This window comes from Mobula birostris, chromosome 5, assembly GCF_030028105.1.
Source record: "Mobula birostris isolate sMobBir1 chromosome 5, sMobBir1.hap1, whole genome shotgun sequence".
Lineage (NCBI taxonomy): Eukaryota > Metazoa > Chordata > Chondrichthyes > Myliobatiformes > Myliobatidae > Mobula > Mobula birostris.
In genome coordinates, this window is record NC_092374.1 from 61833622 (window position 1) to 61851558 (window position 17937).

The 17937-nt window shown below is 40.5% G+C and overlaps 1 protein-coding gene across 1 annotated transcript; it reads right to left on the reverse strand.

Annotated features, from left to right (window-relative positions):
- Nucleotides 1–1664: 1664 nt before the first annotated feature.
- Nucleotides 1665–13848, reverse strand: LOC140197739 (E3 ubiquitin-protein ligase Topors-like). Its single transcript, XM_072258145.1, has 2 exons — nt 13546–13848; nt 1665–9448 (listed from the first exon to the last, which is right to left on the reverse strand). Exon 2 carries the CDS (start codon nt 9446–9448, stop codon nt 6320–6322), a length of 3129 nt encoding a protein of 1042 aa, XP_072114246.1. The 5' UTR covers nt 13546–13848; the 3' UTR covers nt 1665–6319.
- Nucleotides 13849–17937: the final 4089 nt, after the last annotated feature.

Here is a 17937-nt window from a genome sequence, read left to right on the forward strand (position 1 = left end):
TGCAAAAAGAGGAAAAGTAATGGGATAGTGTTCATGGATTTGATGTCCATTCCGAAATGGCAGACCTAGTACCTCCATCTCCTTTCCAGTTTTAAATACTTGTTTCTTATCAGTGCTTTCAATGCCATTCATTACAACACTTTGGAGATCTGATTACCATAAGTATTTTTTGTATATTCTGCTTACAAATTAATCAACTTAGAGCCACCTAACACCTTAGCCCGTTTCTAACTCCAGGACAGCTTGTACAGAGAAATAAGGAAGGGGGATATGCAATTGATGGGACTGCTCTGCTAAAAGGTAGCATAGACCCAAGTGGCTTTCTTCTGTAATGACATGGAGCCAGCAGTAGAGAAAGGTCAGTTACCCCAACTATGGAGTGCCACGGTAGTGTAGCGGTTAGCGTCATCCTGTTGCAGCTCAGGGTGTCAGAGTTCAGAAGTTCAGTCCTGGTGTCCTCTGTAAGGAGTTTGTACATCCTCCCTGTGGAATGTATGGGTTTCTCCCAGGTGCTCCTTAAGGATCTGAGCTTAAGATTTATAACACAGTAGCCCATTGTGGAAGTTCTAGCACCTTATTTAAAAAGTCAGAACAGGAGGAGGGTATTAGGCCCTCAAACAAAACCCGAGGCCCTCAAAACTCAACTTCAACAGCTACCCAATCCTCAATGATGGCTAGTTGTGAAAGTCAACATTAAAACACTTACTACTACATTGAGCTGGAACTGCAAGGGGATGACCTATCTTTGGATCAATGAATTGTGCTGGAGTCTATGCATGGTAATTGTAAAGCAAATCTATACCTTTGTTCCTTTTTGTCCCTGATTTTTTCTGACTCCATCTTTATAGGCAGCGATTTTTGCCTTTGAAAAATGTTTTCCTTCATCTCCTCTGTCTCTCTGCCATGAACTTTAAATTTGCACCTCCAGGTCTTTGAAAAACTACAGGCCTTAACATTTGTCCCTTGTTTCACCGCTTCAAAATTGGAATCTTGTACTACAACCTCTTTGTCTCCTCTCAATTCTGTGTTTCTAGCTGAGCAATTTTGATTTCTCATCTAACCCGTTGTCGACACCGAAACTATTCAAACATCACCTGCAGGACCTTCTCATCCTTTCTAAAATATGACAACTAGATAATGACAAGGTACTTCAAAGAAAATTGAGTTTTTTTTTAAACATGCAACAAGAAAATAAGAATTGGATGTGTATTTGAGGTTGTAATCATGCTGAATAAGGGACATACAAAATGTAATCAATAAGGTCTCAATTAACTCAGGATGAAGGAATGAGGACAGATCAGTGCTCTCTAGTCATTGCTTTTCAAGAATTTTTTTTTGTTTCCAAAATGATTTTGCCAGTACTCATGATTTAAAGACACATGTTAGGAAAGAGGGAGCAAGAGCTTGGGGGTGGTAAGATGGAGACATGATTGAACAACAGAAATAGCCATGTGCTAGTTTTGATGTAATACGAAGTGCTTGAGTATTTTTGACAGTCTAGCATTTCACCAACAATGATTACTTATCAAAGACATTTGGGGAAAAAAAATCACAATTGAAAGATACCCTGTAAAGCAAAACAAAATAATCAGATTACTAATTGTAATGCCAGGTGGGACACAAACTAATTTACAGAATAAAGTGCAGGATAAACCATCCACCCCTGTAATTCACAGAATTTTATTAATGTTTAAGACAATATTAAACATTATGAAACAACTTCAAATAATCAAATTTCCTAAGCCCCAAACCCACAGACAGGCAGTTCACCTAAGAAATTGCACTTAATTATGAAACTGGATTACATATTCAATATCTTGTAGCTGGATTCAATCCTTTTTCTAGATGAGAGACATACTATATACATTGCCACTGATAGTACATTTGGGTATGCCAGTGAATTGAGGGTCCAAGGCTGCAGCCTCATCTCCTGCCCACGCTAACTGATAGCACATCTTGCACAAGATCATGGAATCACAAGAGTGTGAGATTACTAGTGTGGGACTGATCATGAGGACAGATCTCTCCACATCATTAACAAGTGGCATTGTTTGACAATTTCCACAACTTGCTTTTGATAGAACACTGTTCAATGAACGTAGTTTTGTAAGCAGTTTGCCCAATATCTTACAATTTAAAACAGCTTATTTTAAGATGGGCATCAACCACAAAATGTTCTTCACGCAATAGCATGCTGTTCACGTCCTAGCATACCTGCAATTTGCATCTTGTGTCACAAAAGCTGCTCATTTGATTGAATAGTAGTCACTTTGGACAAAATAGGTGATCATCTCAAAAAGAAGCAAAGCATTCAACCAAAATGTCAGTCTGAGAATTTCACTTCTTTAACTAAATTTTTATTTGTTTTATAGAATCAGTTTCAACTTCCTGCCTGAATCTGTAACTTTTGGCTAGTACTGCTGTAATTTCCATCCTGACCTCCTTCAGCAGTATTGGATTCATCCATTACAAATTCAGATGATTTACCGTATTTAAGTCCAGTTAGTTTTTTTAAGCTGAAACCCCCCCCATCCATTTCATTACTGTTGTATTATCTGCACTACATCCTCCTTTATTGCGATTTCAGTAACATTTTCTTCTCACCTCCAGCTCCATGAGTTGGTCTCCTTTTTGCCTCTGTTTGAGCTCTCCTGTCATTTTGTTATCCCATCACTAAATTATTATAGATTTTTTTGCTTACATTTTGTTTCAGTTCTTCTTTCTTTTACCCTCTATGCTAAAATTTCCATTTATTAAACTTAATTTAACTTTCTGTAAATTCATCCGGATCTCGCATCATCAATCTGACATTTGCTCCTTTTGTCTTTTGTTATTCACAAACTCTGGCTTTAATTTCCTAATCTTTCTCCTCCTGGAATTTATCTAGATTACAATGGAACAAGCTCCCCAAAACCATTTTACTGTTTAAGTTTTGTTTTGAGGCCAGATCTCTTCTCACCACATTGATATTGCCTTCCTTCAATTGATCAGTTTTAGCTCAGAGTGGTATATACTTGTTTTTCCAAAATGGTATTTTATGCCACTATGGTTGCAGTTTCTGAAACATTTTCTCAATGATACTTGCAACATTTCACACAATTTGTTCATCATGACTAGATCCAGCAATGTCAAAAGCGAATTCATTGAAACTTCTGAATCCCCTCTTCTGTAAACTTTTCCCCTTATGTAATCACTACTTCAGTCTGTTACGATACTTGAAATACCCCATTGGCTATGCAATTTTTGGCTTTTCCACTCAGTAATTTCACTGAATGACCCGGAGAGCTATGCTGGCTGGAGTCAGGGCTTTATACTTTGGCTCTTGGTAGGGTCACCCATGCCAAACAGGTCAAAGGATAGAGGCTAGATTAAGAGTGGTCCACTGGTCCTCCAGGTTCAGTTCAGGGATAATAAACCTGACTGGTAAAACAAAATTGTTATGGACACAGCAATGAACAATCCATCTACATCTGAGTGCAACAGTACTGCCAAGTCTCCACCCAGGACTTGTATGACTGACAGTGGTGAAAACTGAGAAGAAGCTACTAACACGGTAAAGAAAGCTCTGAACACCGCTAGAGATGGGGTGTCTTTCATTGCTGTCCTAAACGCCAGTGGCGTAATAGGCAGTAAGACCAAGAGTAGGGTTCTCCTGATCCTCACACTCCACTCCACTATTCTCTACAGTCAGTGGATCACCCTTCATAATTTCCAGCACCTTCAACTTGAAAGGCACCTGGCACATCTATCCCTTCAGCATTTTTGTTCACTCCTTTTTCCTGTAACTTTCACAGCTCCGATGCCCATCAAACCTCAGGGGATACAACACCTGCCCTTTTACTTTTACCCTCCTAAGAACCTAAATATCCCTCCCAGTAGAGCAACAATTCACTTCTGCTTGTTACAATTTAGTGTATTGAATTTGATACTCACATTTACAATAGTGAAATCAAAAACAGATGGAAGCACTGCCTTCATTCAGGTACCAGGAAGGACCCTTAGTTTCCAATTGCCCTTCACTAGTTCTCCATCCTCCTCACACAGATGTCACTCTTTGGCCTCCTATACTCAACAAACAGCATCTCATCATCTCTAGCCCTAAGAACTTAATATGAATTTCAATATTAATTAGTCTTCCTACTTTTGTATCAGAAATGTCTACTTCTGAAGGGGAAATCAACCCCTAAAGCAGACTTAGTTTATCCCCCATTAAAGATGTTGCTTGAACTGCTTATTTCCAGAATTCACTGTTACATTTTCTTCCTCTCTGTTCCTGCACATCTCCTCCAAACTGCTTAGCTTTGATTAACAAGCCTTCATCACCCTCTCTTCACCAGCACGTTCACTTCTGCTATTCAATTTCACTGGTCTCCATCCTCTACAGATATTGCCACTGTTATCTTCATTTCCTCTGCAACTCAAAACACTTTTTTGAGATCAAATGAGAGCTTGTGGATCTAAGAGATTAACTGTTTCAGATGCTAACTTTCTTAATAGTTGGAAGAGTTTTATTTCAGATTTCCAGCATCTGCAATCTTCTACATTTAAGCCCTTCAACATTTGTCAGAAGGGACTTGAATTTTCACATTTCTATTATGATCAATTTACAATGGAATAAAACAGAATGATTACAAATGCATCTTTAAAGTACCATTTATAGCTTTGAGATGTATTTGGAAGTATCTTTGCAGTATAATCACTATTATAATGTAGGAGTTCATGAATGGAATTATAACATTAAATTTTATCATGAGATTCAAAGCACCTCCTTCACTGACTTTCTTTTAAACCAACTTTCTAGAAAGTTTGCCAGGAAGTCATCTATAATACTTCACAATGCTCCTGAGAATTTTAGTAACATTACAAGACGCTTCATAAAAATTACACAAACACATAAATAATTATATTCCTTAATTCAGAATCAATGTACTACCGTCATTTTTTTCTTGTTTTCTGAAAGTCTTAAGTAGGGCAACAGAAAGCTACAACATCTAGTTGGGTCCAGTCGGAAAACCACACTTTAAAAAAGATGTGAAGGCTTTGGAGAAAGTACAGAAAAGGTTTATCAAAATTATTCCTTGTTTGAAGGACATTAATTATGCAGATTGTCTGGAAAGGATAAGGACGTTCTCCTTGGAAAAGAGGAGAGGGATTGTACAGGGGGATTTTAATCATGAGGGACAGAGACAGATTCAGTAAAGAACAGCTGGTCCCATTGGCAGGGTCATCAAAAACCACAGGTCACAGAACAAATTGATCTGCAAAAGAACCAAATGTGACATGAAGATGATTATTTTTCATGGAGAGTAATTGGTCAGAACCTGGAATGCACTGTTAAGAGAGCTATTGAAGACAGATTTCAAATGCAGAATTCAAAAGACTAAGATAAGTATCTAAAAGGAAAGAATTTCCACAGCTAAAGGAAAATGGCAGGGAAAAAGGTCCAGGTGCACTCCTCATAGATAAAAAGAGTACAACTCAATGGGCCATATGTTCACCTTCCATGCTGCAGCCATTCTGTGAAGGACACCAGAAACCTGCTTGTTGGGACACAGAACAAAATGGTTACCCTGCTGATTTGTTATTGCTGGTGAAGCCTGTCTGAAGCTTGGGGCTTCAGAACTGGTCCACCATCCAATAGGTACAGCTGTCAATGGAGTTTCCACATCTCTTCAAAGTATCTCTCAATGTGGTCTGCAGAAATTTTACCAGAAAATTTAAAAACTATTCTCGCAATATGATTTTTTTAAAAAAGCTTTATTGCCAATTTGATTGTTCTATATATTTGGCAACTCTTTTAGAACATTCAAGTATGATTATTTACAGAAGTGCAAGTTCCATTAACCTCTCTGAAAACTCCTGCCTGCAAAGTGTATGATTACTGAGCACCTGGAGCAATTAAAGGGCTAACTTGTGTGACCTACTTTTGGCAATGATAAAATCATGATGAAAAGATAACACTTGTATAAATTAATCCACATAACTTCTCACAACTTCACACAGTAATAGTCCAACCTTAAAATGCAAAAGCTATAAAAAATCCCAATGTGCAGGTGCACCATACATCTTCCCGGTCACAGCATAGCAATATCTGCACGCAAAACCTATTAGTACAGTATTAACAGTAATGTCGCAGGAATCCTTTATTTTTTTTTAAAACAAATCTGTACATCTGATGCTAGCTGATGACTACACATTTAGTAATCTGCTTGTTGCTACAATATCAATCTAATAAATTTGCCTGGAGTGGAAGTGGGGGTGGGGGGTGGGTAGGAGCAGAAATTTCCCAATTCAAACTACTTGTCTCAGGAAACCATTTCTATGTATTTTCCATTGAACTGTTAAACAGTTTGGTGCCATTGAAGAACCTCTTTGGAATTTTCAGTATCAAAGGTGGTCTGTCTGAAGTGCTTTTAGAAAGAGTTGTCCTTGGTGAAGGACAACGCTGTCCATTATCTTGCCCCTGCCCCTTAAAGTTCTGATAATTGCCTGCATCGTTTACTGGATTTACACCTTCTTGTTTAAGACAAGTCTGTCTGCTTGAATATGGAGGAACAAGATCAGAATCAGTGGGAAGCCCACAAACATCCAAGGACTCTGTGCTGGTGTTTCCGAATAAAATATCATCAGTAGCACTGGGAAGATCCTGGGCAGTCTGAGTCTCTGTGAGGTGTTGTTCACCAAGATTGTTAAGAAGATTGGTGGTTTTGCTCAGGGTGCTGTTGTCACTGTCCACATCTGCAACAACCACCTCATCGCTATCACTTTCAATAGTTATGACAAGTGGTGAATGAGTTGTGCGATCTGTCCTTCCGCTGCTTTTCTCCTTCCTCTGTTTCTTGTGTTTCTTTTTTCGCTTATGACGTCTGCTTGCCTCCGTTGCCTTTCCCTCGTACACTATTTCCACACTGGAACTCCTCCGCTTCTCTCTGCGCTTTTTCATCTTGGGTTCACTGCTTATGGTGCTCTCAGCCACCAATGAGCCACTTTTTGAGTAGCTACTGCATTGAGAATGGGGCCTGGGAGAGCTGCCCTCCCTTCTAGGCAGAGTGTGAATCTCTGACGATATTTTAGCAATCTGTAAATTTGCATTTTTGTCATCTTTGTTGGATGAACTTTCCAAATAATGAGTCTTATATTTTCTTTTGCCTCCTGGTTTTTCTTGCCTCAACCTATCAGTTCGCCCTGAGGTAGTTCTGGACCGGGAACTCGATGGACTTCTTGAACGATAATTTCTGTACTGATAATAGACATCTTCTCTGTGACTACTTGGGCTTCTGAAGCTCGTACTTTCAGAACTAGATCGAATTCTATAATCCGAACAAGGTGACGTTCTCCGATAGCGAGTCCTACTTCTGGTTATGGAATCATGACCTTTGTGTGTTCTACTGTGGTAACTGTATCTTTCCCACTGGTATGAGAAACCCCTGTCTCTTTCCTGATATTCTCTCATATATCTGTATGTCCTGTCTCTACTTCTGGATCTTCTTCTGTCCCTCACTGATGCATAGCTTCTGCTCCAAGAGCGCGATCTAGGTCGGTGTCTGTAAACCACAACATCACTGTTCTGTGACCTTGTGCGACTTCTCGTAGATGAGGCTCTCTCTCGGTTCCTAGACCTCTTTCTGCTCCACGCTTGATAGGTACAGGTTTCTTGACTGGCCGACCTGCTTCTATCTTCTAAATATTGGTCTCTGTTAGACCTTTGGCTCCTGTCCTTGACTTGATGCTCACCTCTGCAGTAAGAGTAAGCCACCATAGTTCTGTCTACGCTATCTGATCGTTGGTGTCTCCGAAGATCATGCTTCTCTCTGCTTTGTGATCGAAACTTGGATCGATCCTTGGAACTGCTTCTGACTCTAGCTGATGCCCTTGCTTTGTGCCTGCCTGAAGATGAGGTGCTGCCTCCAGAATGGGAACTCTTTTTGCGATGCTTCTCCCTTTTTGATTTATTCCTCTTCTTCCGTTTTGACTTCTTTCTTTTCCACCGGTCCCTGGAGATAGAGGATCTGGCTGAGGACGACCTGGTTGACAAGCAGCAACTGCTGGTGCTGCTGCTGTGGAAACGCGTGTGCGCAGGCTGCGCAGCAACTTCTGTGCTTGTTTCATGCATGGAAACCTCAGAGTCTGAACTCAGTTCAATAAGCTCAGGGGTCCTCTCAGCCAAAGGCTTCACGTAACCCACGATTAAGCAATCATCTCCCGAGCGAGTCGAACTGTCTTCCTTCGTACCAGGATCAGCCTTTATTGGCACCACAGGCAGCACTGACTCGGGCTGCATTGGAGCCTCTTCAGAATCAGAGGCTTCATCAGGCGAGGAATTCCCAGCCTCTAAGGCCTGTGTGACTGAGTAGGAAGGGCCAGGTGTTTCATCATCCCACGTCGACTGACTTAGGCTAAGAGCCAGCTCCGAGGGATTAGCCGTTGGTCTGTCTGTTTGCAGAGGATCAGCAGCATCAGGTGAAATTGCAATTACAGACAAATCTGAGTCACTTTCTTCCTCATAGGATGGGGCTGGACAGTCATAGTTGGCCCTCTGGTCATACGATTCCATGTTAAATGGAGCTCTGGCGAAACTGATAAACTCATGTAAAAAGTGGTCAGTGCGGTTAAGCAGGAAGGGTCTCAATTCTTCTTGGAATGCCTCACCCTCCATATCATACCGGACAATGTTGGACATGATGACGTGTTGCACAATGTTGACAATTGAACCGTGAGAGCCAAACAAGACATAGAGCTCCCTCTTCAGCCATGGCATCAGGCGATGGAGGCAAGCAGCATTGCGGCGGAAGAAGTCAGCAGAGACGTCACGGTAGCGGCCGCCGTCTTGCACATTCCTGACCCGCACCCCCGACCGGTATAACTCACGCCTGAAGTTGACCATCTCTTGTTCTTGGATCTGCCGAGGGGACACACCTTGGGACTGTGCCCTCCTCCGGGCCCTCAGCCGACTCATCATGCGACGCAGGTTGCGGCTCTGTTGTGCCCGGGGTTGTCGACCCAGTCCCTCAAACACCACTCCATTGTCAGGCAACGGCGAAATAACCGGAGAGCTCCGAGGCTGGCGAGCCATACGGCGCTCTCTGGTTAAAGTCGTGCGATATCTAAATCTCTGGCCGCCTGGACTGCCAAATGAGCCATTCTCCGTTGCCTTCAGGACATACTCTTGGAAATCATTTTCAGTTCGTACACTGTGGAAAATGGAGTTGAAAGGTTGCTTACACAGTGGGCATTCTGCTTTGTTACGGGACCATTCCTGAATGCACCGAAAGCAAAATTTGTGGAAGCAACGATCAATGTAAGACATGTTGTCAAATCTGTCCAGACAGATTGGACATTTTGCATCAGGCGATACATCGCCCCGCATTCCATGCTGAATTTTGCTGGTTTCAGGTTCTGAAGAAAATTGGTTCTCTGCATTCAAATCCTCTGTGGTTGATGCCATCATCTGAAAATAAAAAGTGAAAATTCCAGTGACGTTATTTTTAGGGGCAGAAATTAAGCTGAGAGAGTCAAACAAATTCAGGTACAGTAGAAAAAGCTCAAATGACCAGGCTTTAATTATTCTACAACAAAATGAGTAATGAGGGCCAGGGACAACCTGCTTTCAATTTACCCTTCTCCAGGATCCAAGGCATGGTTGAGACAACATGTTTAACATTTTACAAACTACAAATGCTAACAAGAGCACAACCATTTTTGCCATTTCTTCTAACAACTGAAAACTTATCTTAAAATACAGCAATTCCTCAGAACTAATGATTGGAAAAGCCCAAGTTTATATGCCTTTGTCTCTCTCACAAGCTATATTTTCAAGTCATTAAACCTATTCCTGGTAGAAGCTGAAACTGGATCAGACTGTTAGAAACCTTAATGTCAAAAGTGACTCAGGGACGAACTTTGAATTGCACATTCACATCAACACCAAGACCCTATCTGCAACAATGTCTATTTCTTCCTCTGCTTCCGTTTCATTCATAATGAAATTCATAGCTTTAGACTTGACTACTTCAAAAGCCTGGCCAGCCTCCCTGGTTCTACCCTCTGCAAACAGGATTCTAATGAGCTTTAACTTGCATGAAGTGTCATTCACCCATCACTCTTCCATTTGTAGCAAAATAACCAGCTCTTGCTCTCAACGTCAGTAAGACGAAAGAGCTGATTGTGGACTTCAGGAAGGGTAAGACAGAGGAACACATACCAATCCTCATAGAGGGATCAGAAGTGGAGAGAGTGAGCAGTTTCATGTTCCTGGGTGTCTAGATCTCTGAGGATCTAACCTGGTCCCAATATATCGATGCAGTTATAAAGAAGGCAAGACACCAACTATACTTCATTAAGAGTTTGAAGAGATTTGGTATGTCAACAAATACACTCAAAAACTTCTATAGATGTATTGTGGAGAGCATTCTGACAGGCTGCATCACTGTCTGGTATGGGGGGGGGGGCTACTGCACAGGACTGAAAGAAGCTGCAGAGGGTTATAAATTTAGTCAGCTGCATCTTGGGTACTAGCCTACAAAGTACCCAGGACATCTTCAAGGAGTGGTGTCTCAGAAAGGCAGCGTCCATTATTAAGGACCCCCAGCACCCAGGGCATGCCCTTTTCTCACTGTTACCATCAGGTAGGAGATACAGAAGCCTGAAGGCACACACTTCTGCCATCCAATTCCTAAATGGACATTGAACACTACCTCACTTTTAAAAAAAAATATAGTATTTCTGTTTTTTTGCATGATTTTTAATCTAGTCAATGTTTGTATACTGTATAAAGTATACTGAATAAGATTTACTTATTTTTTTTCCTTCTATATTATGTATTGCATTGAATAGCTGCTACTAAGTTAACAAAATTCATGTCACATGCTGGTGATAATAAACCTGATTCTGATTCTTGGTAAGTGGTGCTTGATTTTAACATGCTCAGCCTTATTTTCAGACTCGTCCAAGATTTTGCTGTTTCATAATTCCGAGTTCTTCTGTAGCTTAACAATTCTCCAATCTTAGGTCATTGAATGAACTCCAAATTTAAAAAAAAAATGGCTCTAATACTTGTGGCTATGCCCTTGGTTATGAGTGTCCATGGCTCTGGAATTTGTTCCTTAAAGTCTTCTCTTTCACTGCCTTTCCTTTTTACAGAACTTCTTAACACCCAGCTTTTGACATCTGTCCCAGGATTTCTAATGTTATTGACAAGGCTCCTATGAACTGCTCTGGGATGTTTTGGTAGTTGAAGGTGCTATATGAATTGTTGCCAGAGTACAACAGATTGCATACATTATAGATTGGATGTTGACTGTTGTATGATATTGTACTATATAAAAATTTGGTGAGCTGTCTTCTCAAGTGTGCCATCGCAGGTGCAATGCAACCGTTATGTAAATGAATATATCCATACTAAAAATGAGAAAAAATGCAAGTTAAGACTCAGAGACCAAAATAGATTACAAAAATTATGTATCAGTACAAAGGCGTCAAGAAATTGAAAACAAACTTGATTATCAAAAAGAGTAGTGAGAATGTAGAATTTGATACATGGAGCAATAAAACAAAGATGCATAAACAAGTGAAAAAAGCACAAAGATCTTGGGATGAAGAGGCTTGTAGCAAGCACAAATATTGCCTGGCCTGTAAATTTGATGTAACAGCTGAAAGAATGAAGAATAAAAATTGTCTGATCAAAAAAACAAGACCACTACAAATGGGAAACTTCAAACATGAGAAAGTCTGCAGATGCTGGAAATCAAAGCAACACACACAAGATGCTGGCAGTGTTTTGGACCAAGAACCTGCAGGGCTTACTCTTTTCCACAGATGCTTCCTGAACTGATTGAGTCTCTCCAGCATTTTGTGTGTGTTGCAAATGGGAAACTTCGTGTTTAATATAGGCTTTGATAAATCACTCATTGAGCATCTTATGGGGGGGGGGGGGGAGGAAAAGTCTCTGTAGATGCTGCTTGACCTGTGGATATTGCATTAACTTATAGTATACACCTCTCAATTCTTTCACTCCTCTCAACGACTCAGATTAGCCAAATTAGTAGCCAATCAACCTTTTCTACAATGCAACTGTGACTGAATCTAAAAGCGTAATCTACTGATTATAAAGACTTTAAAATGCCCTGATGTTTATAAAATATGTTAGAAAACCAAGTTTTGTATTTTGATCCCTGCAGCCACACCTCTATGTAACAGGCTGAACTGTTGTGCAATTCAGTGTTATTTACCTCATAACACACCCGAGCCCATGGTGCTTTTTTGGAACAGCTAATTAATTAGAACCCACTAACTAGTTCACATTTTAACTCTAGAATTAACTGTTCTTCCAAAAAGTGAACTTGATCAAAATTTTTGTGCTAAGAGCTTTGTCGGACACTTACTTCAAATCTGTTCCTTCTGTACCGTATGAAACAATAAACCACAGGAACCGAATTATGCTATTCAGCCCATTGACTCTGCTCCACTATTCCATCATGGCTGATTTATACCCCTCTCAATCACATTCTCCCTCCCTCGTTCTCCTCTGAAACCCTGACTAATCAAGAACCTATCAAACTTCACTTTAAATGTACAAAATGAGTTGGCCTCTACAGCTGTGTCTGTAGCAATGAATTCCTCAGATTCATCACTCTCTGGCTTTAGAAGTTCCCTTTCACCTCCTTTAATTCTGAGGCTGGGTGCTGTAGTCCTGGACTCCCCCACTACGGGAAACATCCTCTCTACATCCACTCTATTGAGACCTTTCAATATTTGACAGGTTTCAATGTGATCTCCTCCACCCCATTCTTTAAGCTCTAGCTAGCATAGGCCCAAAGCTATCAAAAAGTTTCTCTTCATTGATCAAAACACACCGTGAATTTGAACACATACATTATGTACAGAATTTCAAGCAATAGCTAATAACTCTTTTCCAGTGTTCATGTGAACGTCTTCCAGCATTCTCTGTCACTGTGACATCCTTTCTAAAACGCAGTGGCGATAATTATAACCAATTCTCGAGAGGCCTAAGAAAACTTTAGTATATGTTTATAGCTCTTGTACACAAAAACAAGGAATTCCAAAAGAATCATATCAATTTTCTAATTAATTTAAGTGCATATACATCAATCAGCTCATTTATCTTTTTGGTAATCGTTACATTTACACCTCCCACCGTAGTCGACCACTCGTTTCCTTGAACCGTTATTCGTTGAGATTGTGGTTGTTGACTTTATTCATCGTAATTCCACTTATCTGCCTTTGTTAGCCCACTGAAAAAAATATAGCAATGGCAGATTTGAAATTGTGTGGGGAAAGGTTTCATATTCCTACCACGGTTAAAGGAGTATTTATGTATATCTTGTGTGGCTCGGAAAGCTCTCCACCCTTGTCTTGATCAATCAAAAAACATTAAATCTGTACCCTTCTATTGGCTTAAGATATCAATGGCTTCATAGGTCTATACCGACCGTAGTATTTCGGTCCAAATAACAGTCTCAACTCCCAGCCAGGGTCCCCCGGGCCTATATTCCTGGTCTGCGTCCCCCACCCATCTCAGAACCTTACCTGCAATAGTTGCTCAGTTCCCGATTTTCCTCAGGTCCAAATTAATTTCACTTAATTTATTTTCATATATTAAAGCATTCCCCGCCACCCTCTTTGATTTGTTCGCAAACATTTGTTATTTTAATCCTGCTCCGGTGCGTTGCCCGCCGGCCGGGGACAGGCCTCTCAAGCGACTGCCTGTGAGGGTGTTACACCATCACACAAGCTGAATGGATGACGGGGCCGCCGGGACGCTGGAGGACCAATTCACGACGCCGGACCTGCGAATGCAGGAGGACCTAGTCGCCGCGCCAGGCGGAGGAATGCAGGAGGACTATCAATCCGAGGACCCACGTTCCCCGCGCGATGGCCGCCGGGATACTGGAGGATCGGCGCTAGGCCAAGTCAGACCGGTGGAAAGCGGTGGGGCGAGGCGGTCTGTACTGGCACGTCTAGTCAAAGAGAAACCATGGTAACCGTACGTCCTTAGGGCTTTTCAAACTCCCAGCTGCCGCGGTTGGAGGATCGACGCAGTTCAGATCAGCCCAAGAATCTTTTTCTTTGGAAGTGGAGTTTCGTACTGGCCAGAGTGAAGGGAACTTTGGGGGTATCATGGTTCGTGTGAGTAAACGAACTCTGGAATGGATTTATTCCATTGTAAGTAGAGAATGTAAACAACAGGTTAACAACTAGTCAGGTACCTCTGGAATTTAGAAGGATGAGAGGTGATCTCGTTGAAAGATTAGAACGGGATTTGCCAGTGTAAATGAAGGGTGTCTGGAAGCAGGGGTCATATCGCAATGTGAGTCGTCATCCATTCGAGACTGAAATAAATTTCTGCCCCCAGAAGTTCGAATCTCTGGAATTCTCTACCCAAGAAGTCCGTCAAGACTCAGTTGCGTGTGTATATCCAAGGTTAAGATGAATAGAGAAAATGAACGCTTGCAGAAGTAAAAGATCATAATCTCATTGAATGGCAGGGATGGTATTCAGTGTTTATATAAATTTATCGTGTAAATTGGTTTCAACACCCTGCCCCCTCCCCGCAATCCAGCTTGACCCGCAGTTTCTCCAGCAGATTGTTGTTCTAGTGTTAGCGCAGGGAGGGTTGTTTTTCTATTTGAAATTCCAAGACCAGTGCAGAACCCTTTGGTGGTTGTGATATACATTAATGGCTTGGAAAACAGGAGGTATGATCTGTAAGTCTGTAGATGACACAACATTTGTGGTGTTGTGGAGAACAAAGAGGATTATCGTGGACGCTGTTGACCAGCCGGAAAGTTTTGCGGAACAATGCCATTCAGAATTTAATCCTGACAATTGTGAAGTGATGAATTTTGGAAGTTCGTATGAGTGAGAATTACACAGAAAATGGTGGGGCGCTAGGGCAAGGGTGACAAAAAATTTGTTAGCACAGTGCCGCCCCTCAATTCCATAAACCCCACCCTATTAGAGATACATACCGATTATCTTTATTGCCAAATGAAGTAGCGAATGATTTTTTACAACCCGACACCAGTGGGATGTTTTCACAGGGCAGTTGCGAGACCAAGTGATGTTGGATTATATGTTTTGCAATCCTCGCAAAGGTGGTATACACATCAGCATTTGTATAGGAAGCGGTCACAATAATACTATTTAGAAATTATTTTGCAATCACCTTTTTAAAAGATTTAATGTTAATAGTTTTTAAATAGGTTTGTAAAATGCTTATTTTCCCCCAATCTATATTAATAGTAAAAGAATGAATGCATGTGAATAAGAAAGACTCATCCTTTTTTTTCCTAAAAAGTCAACAATTATTGTTACTAATTCATTAATCAATAATGATCTCTGTTCAAAATTACCATGGCACTAGGATGATTTTTAAGGTTATTGCAGAAGCTCGCAAAAAGGTTGCCACCCCTACTGGGTGTTTGGTGTTGATGCACAGGGTGAGGTTGAAACACAAGTTCATTGATTGTTGAAAGTAATCACACAGGTAGATAGGGTGGCAAAGTAGGATATGGGATGCATATCCATAGGATAGAAAATAAGAGCGTACAGGTTGTCTTACAACTTCCTAAAAGTTGGTTAGGTCACACCTGGAGTATTGTGAATTTCTGTTACCATTCTACAAGAATGATAATGTATTGAAGAGGCTGTGACTCAAGGATGTTAACAGGATTGCAGCTTTTTTGTTATAAAGGAAAGTTTAGATGTTTGTTTTCTTGATAGACTTGATAGAGGTAAACAAAATTTTGAGGGGGAATTCCTCCCTCACCTCCATTCAAGGTCCCAAACGGTCCTTCTGGGTAGGGCAACACTTTACCTGCGAATCTGCTGGGGTCGTCTATTGTGTCCAGTGAGGCCTCTTCTGCATAGGTGAGATCCATCGTTAACTGGGGGACCGCTTTTTCGAGCACTTCTGCTCCATCTGCAATAAGTAGATCTTCCCAGTGGCCAAACATTTTAATTCAGATTCCTATTCCTCGTGCCAAGATGAGGCCACCCTCAGGATGGAGGAGCAACACCTTATACTCCGTCTGGGTACCCTCCAAACTGATGGCATGAACATTGATTTCTTCTGGTAATTTTTTTCTTCACTTAAATTTAGAAACAGCAGCAAGCTCGGCCACGTAGATTGGGATCTCAATTCATATGTGGTTTCTCTGAAAAAATTAATTATCTTTTACTAGATACCCACAACTCAGTGGCTTGTGCTTCATCTGTTTTTTTGGTAGGGCACGGGTCAGGTCAGGTTCCACTCATGAAGCCACCAAAGCCTCTGCACCATTTTTAAAGCGCAGTCCCTTCCTTAAATGTTCCCTCAATCATCAAAGTTAGAGCAACTGACTGAGTGTTTGTGATTTTCCTGAGCTCAGTGGAAGCTGCAATTGCAAAACCAGTTTCTGGTACACTGAAGTCATGAAATCAGCCATTCTGTGCATTGCTTGTATAGTTTTAGCCAAATGTACCATGTGGCCCCACAGCCACAACTTTGATCTTTTATATGAAATAGCACCTTGTATGTGAAATATTAGCATTGCTTGATAAAGGCAAAACAAAGATCAGGTATAAAAAATTGTTAAGTTAAAATCCATGCACATTGGGAAATAATGTCAAAATAATTTTGTCTATGGAAAATCAAAAAGGAAATTGTAGATGTTGGAAATCTAAGATGAAAACAGAAAATGGTGGAAATACTCAACAGGTCAGGCCACATCCGTGTGAAGAAATAGTCAACATTTCAGGCTGAATACAGTCCATTAGAACTTGGAAAGAGACAAAAGTAGCTGGTTACCTTGTAGCTTACATTGTTTTTGTTCTGGCAAAGGATCTTTGACCTGCCGCATTAACTGTTTCATTTCCCACGGATGGGGCCTGCTAGAGTGAGTATTTCTAGTATTGTGTTTTATTTTACATCTGTCAAATTTCATAACTGTAACAAGTGCATCTTATTTTATACAGATACTCTTGATCATTGTCTTACTTTCTTGGGGATTTGTTATCTATGCATCCAAGATGACAGCTATTCAGTATCTGCGGAAAAATCTATAACATTCCTTCTTCATGATTCTTCTTATCTGAGAATACGCGTGATCAGTCATGGACTAATCAGGTCAGGTGAAAGATCCTGGCATGAACTTTATACAATGATGGAAGAACATGGACTAGAGTCAAAATGTTGGAAGTTGGTGATACATAGAAATTTTCTGTCAGCATTGCAAATGTAACTGTTAACACATTATCTCAGATAGCATATGTTTTTTACTACTTTTCATAATCTCACTTCAGTTCTAATGTTTATATAAATATCAATAATGGAGCTCTTATCAAAGATATTGCCCTTTAATTTGTTAGCCACAGATTTGTAAGGAATGGAGCAAAATTCTTTCTGCAGAACAATGAAAAAGTATTTCCACAGAACTAAATGATGCACATGATCTGGATGAAGTTAAGGGCAAACTGCATAAACATTAGAAAAAAGAAAAAAAAAGATATGCTAATAAGGTGGAATGAAGAGTGGGTTTGGATTTATGTGTAACAAACACAAGTTCAGACTATTGGGACTGAACAGCCAGTTTATCCTGGAGGAGGAAGTACTGTAGTGTGTTTGGTAAAGAAGTGCATATATGTAACTGATGGGAGTTGACCACAGACTGTGCATGGCATGGAGACAAAGTAAAGGTGTTATTATGCTGCTTATCTAAAATCCAAACTGCAGTTGGATGAGACTGGATTTGATCAGCTCACAATGACATTACATGTATTGTAGAGGTTACTGTAATGGCTAATGAAGAATTAGAAATAAGTGGTGTAATTAAAGCATACTTATTTCCATATTGAACACAAGTTTATGATTGGGTATATTTTTTGTAATTGGGATATACTTATTATTGTATATTTAATGTAAATCTATCTACAGTTGGG